This window comes from Cryptomeria japonica, chromosome 1 (assembly GCF_030272615.1).
Source record: "Cryptomeria japonica chromosome 1, Sugi_1.0, whole genome shotgun sequence".
NCBI lineage: Eukaryota > Viridiplantae > Streptophyta > Pinopsida > Cupressales > Cupressaceae > Cryptomeria > Cryptomeria japonica.
In genome coordinates, this window is record NC_081405.1 from 320,979,667 (window position 1) to 320,991,094 (window position 11,428).

General features: G+C 36.8%; 1 protein-coding gene across 1 annotated transcript; it reads right to left on the bottom strand.

The window, feature by feature from the left end:
- Positions 1-4,205: 4,205 nt before the first annotated feature.
- LOC131857395 (uncharacterized) lies at positions 4,206-4,640 on the bottom strand. The gene has a single exon (XM_059209919.1). The coding sequence runs from the start codon at positions 4,638-4,640 to the stop codon at positions 4,206-4,208; it is 435 nt and encodes a 144-aa protein (XP_059065902.1).
- Between the last annotated feature and the right edge of the window lie 6,788 nt (positions 4,641-11,428).

Genomic DNA, 11,428 nt, shown 5'->3' on the forward strand with positions numbered 1-11,428 from the left:
AAAGTTGTGAACAACCTGATAATGTGGGAGCCCAATGTGCAAGATGGGTTGCTTCCAAACCTCTTTGTCCATACTTACTTCCATAACTTTAGTTTTGTGTGTTTTCAAGTGATCAGAACAAACAACCAACATAGATTCAATTCTAGCAACTCTAGAGAAGTCATCTTTGGTTAAAGATTTTGATTCTTTAACTAGGTTCATCTTTCCTTTGAAATCCTCCACCATATCCACTGTTTGCTTGATGGTGTGTCCGTCTTCCTTGAGAAGTTGTACATCAATGCACTTCAAATCTTTCTGCATTAAAGCAATGAGTTCTTTCAATTCTTTCAACAGCTTAATGGATTCTTCGTGGCCTTGCTTAGTGATTGAATTTCTCCATTCAATGTTTTCTTTTTCCACATACAATAACTTGTCATCTAAATCTTTTACTGCCTTTTCAGCGAGAAACTTCATGACACCATATTTTTGCACATCTTTCATCTGAATCAACACTGCTGCCCATTTGTTCCTTTCTTTTTCCCACACTATCACCTTTGTTTCAAGCTCTTGAGTTACAGCTACAGCATCCTCGTATACCTTGATCAGATTAGCAATATACCTTTCTCCCTATTGAATTATGGATTCGAGCCACTCATCAAAGGTTTCTGCCATCATACGATTCCTCTAAACCTTATCCAACAAATTTTGGTTCATTGGCAATTTAGGATCAAAACACAGAAAATTTGCAATAGGGGTTGCGGACTGGGATGATGTGTGGCATTGATGTATTCTGCCAGCTGTTTAACAACTTGTTTCAGTTCCCACTTGTCTTTCTCATCCTTCCATGTTCTAGATAACATCCTTTTAGTGGAAGACTCTAAATGTTTTGCATCAGCAGCCCTGGAAGCAATTCCTAAATCAATATTTTCAATGGAAAAGTCCTTCTCAGTAGCATTTTCTGGCTCTTTGTTCGAAATTGTCTTAGCCATTTCAACTACCCAATGCCCTGTATTCTCATCCACCTCTAGCATGGCCTTTTCTTTTAACCTCTTAGACTTAGACATTTTTTCAAGGCATCTACTCACCATATCTTCTATTGGAACATTGATAAGATCCACATTTCATTTCTTGTTGATTGAGGCTCCCAACCATCTAGAAACATTTGGAGATTCCTTCACTGGTGGCGTCTGATACTCTGATGAATCCATGATAGCCAAAATGGTCACCTAATTGGGGTTCTCCTCAAGTTTCTCTTTTTGTTTATCTGCATCTTGAGTTGTAGGGATATCTACTACTGGTTCACCCATAATTACTTGTGCTTCTTCACTATCAAGAATTATGATAGCTTCTTCTCTTGTAGGATCTTTACTTTTCTTCTTATTTCTGGAACGGGTGACTCGAACTAATGAGGAGCCAAATAGTGATTCCTTTAACCTCTTAGTTTGAACCTTCTCACTCTTCGTATCAGTAGCACCTACAATATCAACAACTCTATTAGAGGAAGAAATGAGTGTTTGTGCAGCAGTATGAGGTTGCTCAACTAATTTCTCAACTGAGGTAGTGGTCAGTCTCATTCCAGATCTACGATTTCTTAACCACTTTTCCATTCTCCTTATAACATTAAAAGTTCTGGATTGGATATTTTCTTCTTCTCTCCTATCCCAGTCAACTTCAGGAATAGGTTGCTTATGAATTCTTTTATTGAACTCTGGGTCCAATACATCTTCACCTTCCTCTTCATGTACTCCTGCTATGTTCATTGATAATTCCATTGTAATGATTTGCTGTAAAGTGAACCTTGACCATAATCTTCTTCGGACTTCAAATTCATCACAGCAATCTTCCCAGTAGTCTTCTAACTGGGGTATATGTGAAAATTTCACATCAACATTCAGATGTTCTATTGCATATCCTTTACTGTCAAACCCCTGCCGAGCAACATAAGGCTGCAAATTCATTTTCTTGAGTTCCACTTCTAAATTCAATGCATCAGAGGTAGTTTTGCAGCTTTAATATCCAAGTTCAATTGGGAAAATTTCTCCAGACTCACTTTTCATCCCTAATTTCTTATCAGCATGAGCTAACTGTCGGCAGACTTCTAGGAGTACATAACTATCAAGAGTATATCTGGGCAATTTGAAAGGTTCATCTTCAAAGCCTCCAATTCTAATATAAGTGAACCTAGGAAATTGAATAAAACAACTCCCATAAGTACTAATCAATTTTAATGCTTCAGATGACATTCTCTTATTCATATTTCCCTGCAATTCAAAAGTTAACCTTCCTACAAAGACATCATTCCATCTCAAGAAGTTTTTTGTATACCTCTATCTCTGCAAGTGTGGAAAGAACTCATAGACTTTCATTCCATCAACCCAAGGTTCTTGATATAATCCTGGCCATTCTCTAATGTAGGCTAAAATATAAAATAGGAAGGAAGACATACGAAAACTGGTTATTCCAAGACAATTACTCAACCCTTCATGCAATCTCTCTGCAATTACTTGCACCCAATCAAGGTATTTCTCGCCAGATAATAACACCTGAATGTAAAAATACATCCAGTCTTCCCAATAGAAGGCATGTGAATTCTCCTTAAGCCTGTTCAAAAGAATTACAATATCCCTCACTTCTTTAATAAAATGCTCCCTTGTCAAGGGTTTAGGTAACCTAGAACCTCCCTTTTGCATTTTAAGGAGCCAATTTCTAGCAATGACACTCTGATAAACACTTTTCTTCTCAGAGAAAAATGCATATGAGGTTCCTATGGGCCATTCTTTGTACAGTTCTTTGTGAGGGATCCCAATCACAACCATTATTGTTTCTCTATCAATCCGCACTAACATGTCTCCATTACTGGCCCTAATACACCTATTACTAGCATCATATTTGCTCATGCATGCATACACTAATTCTGGGCAAGGAGCAGTGATTGGGAAAGCAGCGGCTTCAACCAGACCACTATGAACTATCTTTTCCATCATGGAATTGACCTCAGGATTCTTAGCCCTTCCTAGAAATTTTTTTAACTCATCCTGAACTAAAGTTGTATCATCTAATTCTGGAAGGGTACTAATTAAGCATGATGTTCGACCCAAGTTCGGAAGAGTTGGTCTCATGTTTGCTTAAAATTGCATCAATTAGACAGCATTCAACCCCGAGGCAAAGAACTACACTAACCAATTTCAGAGCTAAAATAGAGCAGGGGAGGTTAGTGATTAAACTCACCTGTCTTCACCATCAAACTGTGTAACCCTCGGAAAAACTGAGCTAAATTACCTTCCACTTCCTTACTCTTCGCCAATAGCAAGAATAATTTTCTTACCTGAGAAGCATCATATTTAAGGACGGAAAACACTGAAAAGTACCAAAGCATGCTTCACCCCAGCTCATTTATCCATGTAAAACTTCCCATGATTTGATATAGTTTTGACATGCTCATTAATTAAAAATCAATTCCACAAAATCGACACGCTTTCTCATGATTACTTTCCATAATTATAGTTTGAAAACATGAAAAAATGAGGAATATTTTGTTCCCATCGCGCTACCTTTATCTCCTAAACACCATTGGGCTGATTTGAAACAACGCTTTGAACCTTGAACTATTTCAAAAGAATTTCATTGGTTCAAAGTTCAAAGACAAAAGATCAACACTTGCGGCAAGGAAGAACGAAACAAAAGAAAATTTCAATGATGCGAAAATGAACCTTGAACCTTGAACCATTCCAAGAGTGGTTCAATGGTTCAAGTTCATGGCGACCACAAGGACTGGAGTAAAAGGGACAGCCCCAATACATAAGACAAAAGACCGATTGAACCTTGAACCTTGAACCGGAAAGGTTCAAAGTTCAAGTTCAATGACTATAATAATGAAGACTTAAAACTTAATAGACCACATTTCCTTTGATCCAGAATTTTGAACTTTTTAAAGGGTTCAACAGATGAGTACGAAACTCAAATTGATGAAGACTAAAGCTTTGCAATACTTAATAAAATGATGAACCCTAATTGATAAGCTATAAACGGATAAATAAGGGGGTAAAAATGGCTCTGACTGGGGACCAGGACTGTGAAGGAATAGTAAGGAACTTAGAATCTCTGGTTACGCATTAAAACAAAGATGAGGGCCCAAAACAGACACAGCTAAAAACAACAAAAACCTGACACAACAAAACTAACACAACAAAATTGAGGTATGTACAGAAAATGCAGGGAATACCTGCTTACAATTTGTAAAGCTTGAGATCCTGTCCATTATAAGACAGGGGAAGAACAGTACCATCCACATAAGCCATCTTGAAGGAATTTGGTCCCTTTACTTCATGAATCAAAAATGGATCCTTCCACAATGACTCAAATTTTCCATGTGCTCCCTTCGGCTCCCTTCGTTTGTCCCAGAGTAGGACTTGGTCTCCCTGCATAAATTTCATCGGCCTGGCTTTGCGATCAAAAATCTTTTTAACCCACTGTTGATGCTCTGTAATGTGATCGACCGGCTTCTCCCTTTCTTCTTCTATTCTGACTAAATACATAATTCTCTTTTCCAATGCATTTTGAAAATACGTATCTTCAATGACTGTTTGCAATTTAGAAGCTACCAATTCAAGAGGAAGTGAGAGTTGAGCCCCAACTCCATACACAAGTTCAAAAGGTGACATACCAATTGCTCATTTTGGTGAAGTCCTGTCTACCCACCAAGCTTCATATAGCCTTTTGTGCCAATCTTTAGCATTTTCACTGACCAATTTCTTCATGATATTTATCAGATTTTTGTTACTGGACTCTGCCTGACCATTACCCTGTGGATAATAGTCAAAGGAATGCACCAAAGAAATGCCATGATTATAACAAAACATGGATATTTTAGTGGAGGAAAAATTTGCAGCATTATCAGTCACTATCTTCAATGGTACCCCAAAGTGAACCACAATATTTTCCTTTATGAACTCACATACTACTTCTGAGGTTCTTCTCCTAACAGGTACTACTTCTACCCACTTAGTAAAATAGTCTATGGCCATGAGAATATGTGTATGTCTAGCACTAGAGGGGGTGTCAATGGACCAATGAAATCCAATCCCCACTGCTTGAAAGGTTCTTCCACGACTACTGGTCTGAGAGGTAAAGCAACTAGTTGCGGTTTTCCTGTAAAGAATTTACATTTGTCACACTTAGCAACCCAGGTATATGCATCTTTAAACATGCCAAGCCAATAGTAACAATTCCTTAATATTTTGTAAGCGGTGACTGTAGAAGAGAAATGTCCATCGCAAGCATCATCATGAAATGATTTCAACAAGGCCTCACGTTGTGCTTTATCCACACACCTTAAGAAAGTTCCATCTAAACCTTTCTTATATAAAATGTCATCAAAAATAACATACTTAGCTACTTTTAACTTTAAGTTTATTTTCTCTCTGGGAGACAAATGTGCAGGACATTCTCCATATGTTAGATAAAATGATACATCTGTAAACCATTCATCCTGCAGGCTTACAAATAGAGCTAATGGCAAACTTTCTTCTTCTTCTTTATTTTCTGCCATTAGGCGACATAATCCCTGTCCACGAACTAGCTTTGTCGGCCTGATATCCAAGTCAAATTCTTGAACCTTTGAAACCCAAGTTGCTCTATTATTCATTCCCACTTCTTGCTGAGTCAAGATACTTTTAACAACAGAATTTGGCACAAAAACAATTGAATGAGAATGCAATATATAATACCCAAAATGCTTAACAGCTTTAACAACTGTGAAAGCCTGCTTCTCATTCAGTGAATAGTTTAATTCATTTTTTTTAAGTGGGATGCTCATAAATGCAATAGGATACTCTTCACCGAGTTCATTCTTCTATAGGAGAATACCAAACATGGTATGTTCTGAGGCGTAACAATAAATGATAAATTTTTTTCTTGAAATCAGGATTAATTAATGTTGGAGCATGAGCAATGGCCTTTTTAACCTCTTCAAAAGCTTTCTTTGCTTCCTCCTTCCATTTAAAGATCTATTTTTCGCTCATCATTCCTACAATATGTTTAGTGATTTCAGCAAAATCTGGCACAAATCTCCTGAGAAAGCTTACCTGACCAAAGAACGATTTGACAACACTCCTGTCGGATGGCAAACTTAGCTATTGGATAGCTCTAACACAATCAGGATCAATCTTGATACCATCTTGTGAAACTATATGTCCTAAAAGCTTTCCTTCAGTAACACAGAAAACTGATTTCTTTGGGTTAAGAGAAATACCATGATCTCGGCATCTTTGCAACACAGTTTCTAAATCCTTGAAATGATCTTTCCTTTTCTTAGAAAAAGACTGTCAAATCATCTAGATACACAACAATGATCTTACCAATCAGGTGACCAAATGAAATATTCATTTCTCTTTGGAAAGTGGCTCCAGCATTTATCAGACCGAAAGGCATGCGATTATAGGCAAAAGTTCCCCATGGTGTTGTAAAGGTCATTTTGTGTTGATCTTCTTTTGCCACGCTTACCTGATTATATCTGGAGAAACCATCAAGCATTGACATCATTTTAGATCTGGCAACAACTTGGAGAATGTGATCCATCGTTGGTAAAGGATAATTATCTTTCAAGCTAGCTTGATTCAGATTCCGAAAATCAACACAAATTCTTATTTCTCCATTTTTCTTATGAACCGGAACAATATTAGCCACCCATGTGGAATGATGGATTGGATAGATAATCCTTGCCTGAAGCATTTTATCTATTTCTCTGAAAATAGCATCTACAACTTTGGGGTTATAATTCCTTAGTTTTTGTCTGAAAGGTGCCACTCCTGGTTTAAGGGGAATATGATGTTGAAATTGGCCATTTCTAAAATCTTTCAAATCTTCATAAGACCTGGCAAAAACATAAAGAAACCTTCACAATAGTTCAACAAACAAATACCTTTCTTTAGGAGTGCAACATTTACCCAAATTGACCATTTTTGGATTATTTTCATCACCAATATTAATTTTCTCATATTCACCTGATGTATAAGCATTTTGAGAATCAGTTCCTTTTACACACTTGTCATTGTGGTCAAACAGGCTCTCTAAGGTTACTAACCCTTTTGGAATTTGATTCCCTTTAAGCTGAACCACTCCTTCTCTGAAGCTTCCCTTCTCATCTGGACAAAACTCATCGCATTGATTTTCAAAACCTTCAAAATAAGATGAAGCAAACATTGCAACATTTTGTAAGAACTTATCAATATGTTTATCATCTTCAAACACTTGCCAAAAATCTGAATTATCAGGAACATTAGGACAATATATTACTTCAATTCTATAAACATCGGTACCAAAATCTGGATGTGGAAGTAATAAAGATGTTGATACTGCCAAAGAATCCGCGCGGAAATTTTGACTCCTAGGAATAGCTTCTATTGAAAATGCATCAAAATACTCATTTTCATCCTAGACTCTATTTCTATAATGTTTAAGCCTCTCATTTTTCACAGAATAACGGCTACGAACCTAATTTACAATCAATTCTGCATCACCCTTAGCGCACAACAGTCTAATTCCTCTTTTCTTGGCTTGTTCAATTCCTAGCAATAATGCTTCATATTTTGTAGTGTTATTCATATTTTTAAACTCCAGTTTAAATGAGAAAGGAATCTTCTCACCCTGTGGAGAAATAAGTACCACTCCAGCACCAGACCCAACAGATGCACAGCTTCCATCAAATTCCATTGTCCACAACTCTGTAGCGTGATCAACCACGTCTTCTGACGTACCCTTTTTATCATCAGAGAAAAGAAAATAGTTACCAAATTCGCATTCCTGATACAATATTTGTGACTTTGGATCATCAGAAGGGAAAACCGTATATTTGGATTTTGGTTCAGGTATGAGAGTAATCTTCTGTTTACCTATCAGAATCACCGCTTTAGACCAGTCCATTTTAATCTCACCACCTAAATCCTTACAAAAGGTTCTTCTTAAGAGCATCCCATAACTTGTAGGAACATCAACAACTAATATAGTTAGCTTTACTCTTTTATTCGAATGAACTGCCAGAGCAACTTGAGCATCTTTAATCTGACCAAGCAAGGGCACCTGTTTTGAATCCATTGAATAACACTTCCCAAAGGTTTTAGTGAGTGGGAGGCCTAATGCTTTGGCAACTGCAGAAGGCATTATATTATCAGAGGCTCCTAAGTCAATGATGCAATTATTGAGCTTATATCCATTGATAAATAATGACACATAAAATGGCTTAGGTTTTGGATCAGATATGTGCGATGATTCAACTGGTTCATCAACAGATGTCTTAGATGTAGAAGCAGCAAATAATTCCACAGTCTTAACTTCCTTGTTATATTGTGAGGATTCAAGATTTATTAATGGTAAACTTGAGGGCTTCAGTTGAGAATTTCCTTCCTACACATACTTAATTAGCTTTTCTAATTCTTTAGGGTTTAAAATAAGGTATTCAGCAGGCAAGATTTGAATCCTTGATGATTTACAAAACTCCACGATATCAAAAGAAGTATCAGACTCAGAACGCTTGAACATTTGAACTTCTTGAACCTTTGAACCATTCTCATAATTTCGGTTCATGATTTCTTTACTCTTAGTTAAGGTTTCAGGAGAAGTAGGGGTACTTGTATATTTAAAAGGATGTTGACTCCTAGTAAGAACAGCATAAGAGGAATCTTCAAGGGTCACCAATATATCACCTCCTCTATCTAAATCTAATTCATATTTAAGGAAGTGTATTCCAGAGTCGCCAGGCTGCCCATGAACTTCTCCTTTTGAACAAAGTTCACTTATGACTTCCCCTGTACTAAGCATCTGTGCATGTCATACCATTTCAGGGCATGAGCTACCATCATGATCATCCATTAAATGAAAAAAGCACATGTTTCCTCTATGTGGTGGTGGTTCAATGGCTAGTCTTTGTTGAATTGGAGGAAGTTGTAGAGTTTTATTCCCAATCCCTATAGGTTGATTATTAATTCTTCTTGGAACATCTTGATAAGGCTGAGGATAGGAAGTACTAGCCTTAGGTAGCTGCCTTTTGAGAGCAATTACATCATTCATCAGTCTCTGGATTACAAGGTCAGATGAAGTTGTGGAAGTTGATGACTGCGAAGTAGCAGTTTGAATTTCTCTCTTCCACTTACCCACATTAATTAAATCATCCTCTAATTCTACTGCAAAAGTTTTGGCAGCGGCTAAATCTTGCACTCTTTGCCTATAGATAAAGAAGCTTATTTCTACAGGCATTGCATTAATAAAGAAACACTTCAAATTATCATCAAAAGGCCTTCGATTAGCTGGGATCTTATGAACAATTTTATCAAACTTCGCCACAAAATCCCTCATTGTTTCAGGAATCTCTTTTTTTAACTGGGCTAATTGGGCTATGAGGGAATGCTCATCTTCTGCCACTTTGAACCTAGCCTCGAACCTAGTTTTCAAATCTTGCCAATTTGTTATTATACCATTTGGCAAATGATAAAACCAATCAGCTGCTCCATTAGTTAATGTATGTACAAACAACCTTATTGCTACATCTTCATGTTGAATAGCTAAAACCCCACATGCAACATTAAATGCATTCAACTGTTCATCAACTAACACTCTTCCATCACCATTGAACTTGGGGTAAGTGTTCTCTACACCCTTTAGGCAAAGAATGCAGATTAGCACCAAGAGCAAGTGGTCCTACAACTAGACCATGGATTATTCCCAGCCATGGGAAGCACAATATTCAAAGGATTAGGGTTAATTAAAGAAAGAAGGGTAACACCATGCAAGGTTAAGATGTGACAAACAGAACTTGGGGGTCGACTTCTTGCTCTTCTTTTGGGTGTAAAGGGAGGGAAAAAGTTTAAATTTTGCAAGTCTTGAAAAACTAGATCAAATATCCCTTCACGCCTTTGAGACCTAGTGTACCTTCTTGGCTCTAGTGTGCTCAGGATTCACAAGTTCAAGCAAACTGGCAACAGATCACTTTATATTGCTTGTGGCTATGTAACTAGTCTTATTATTCGACTCCCCAGCAGAGTCGCCAAAAATCTGTTAGTTAATAGATTGGATTTCCCAAAATTCATTAACAAATACTCATGTTCGCCCAGTAGGAAACCAATGAAAACCAACAGTTGGGTAAATAATGTTAATTTACCCTCTACATAAGGGTTCAGCTCCCCATATGATATTCAATGAATTTTGACCAAATTTTATCATATAATTCACTTTTAACCAGAAAGCAAAGAAAGGCTTTAACATTCACTTGTCAACACAAAATGAATGCCTCACAACAATTATCGGAATGCATAACAAAACATTAAACTTCAAATAATGGTTAACCTATATAAAGTGATCAAAATATTTGAACTCTGATTGATACTCGCTCATGCCTCACAGGACAAGGGGAATCGGAATATTTAAATGCTTTCAGCTAATTTCATTCATCAGATTGATTCACAGATTTGATATTAGATAAAAATTAGAGAAAGGAATCCAATACATGAACATATAAATATCCCGACAGAAATATTTTATAAATTCAAATGCACAGGTTTCAAAAGCTATATCAGACATTCCATTCCATTCAAAGATGGAGTATTTCACTGAAATTAACAAATAAAACAGTCTGCTATCTCAATTTTTAACAAAATTCCATGGATCTATGCCAAAACATCCATTCCACATATTTATAGCCATCAAGCTGACCTAATAACTAAATACAAAGCTTCAAGAAACAACCGTTCATAACTGAAATTAACTAAAACAGCCAAGAGCCGTAAACAGAGCTATAATTGCAGAACAGGAAACGGTTCTTGATTTGTCTTATTGGTGTGTTGTGCCATGTATATTTCGCCACTCCATATGAGCCACTAAAAAGTTATGAACAACTTGATAATGTGGGAGCCCAATGTGCAAGATGCATTGCTTCCAAACTTCTTTGTCCATACTCACTTCCATAACTTTAGTTTTGTGTGTTTCCAAGTGATCAGAACAGACAACCAAAATAGATTCAATTCTGGCAACTCTAGAGAAGTCATCTTTGGTTAAAGATTTTGATTCTTTAACTAGGTTCATCTTTCCTTTGAAATCCTCCACCATATCCATTGTCTGCTCGATGGTTTGTCCGTCTTCCTTGAGAAGTTGTACATCAATGCACTTCAAATCTTTCTGCATTATAGCAATGAGTTCTTTCAATTCTTTCAACAGCTTAATGGATTCTTCATGGCCTTGCTTAGTGATTGAATTCCTTCATTCAATGTTTTCTTTTGCCACATACAATATCTTGTCATCTAAATCTTTTACCGCCTTTTCAGCGAGAAACTTCATGACACCATATTTTTGCACATCTTTCATCTGAATCAACACTACTGCCCATTTGTTCCTTTCTTTTTCCCATGTTGTCACCTCTATTTCAAGCTCCTGAGTTACAGTTATAGCATCCTCGTATACACTT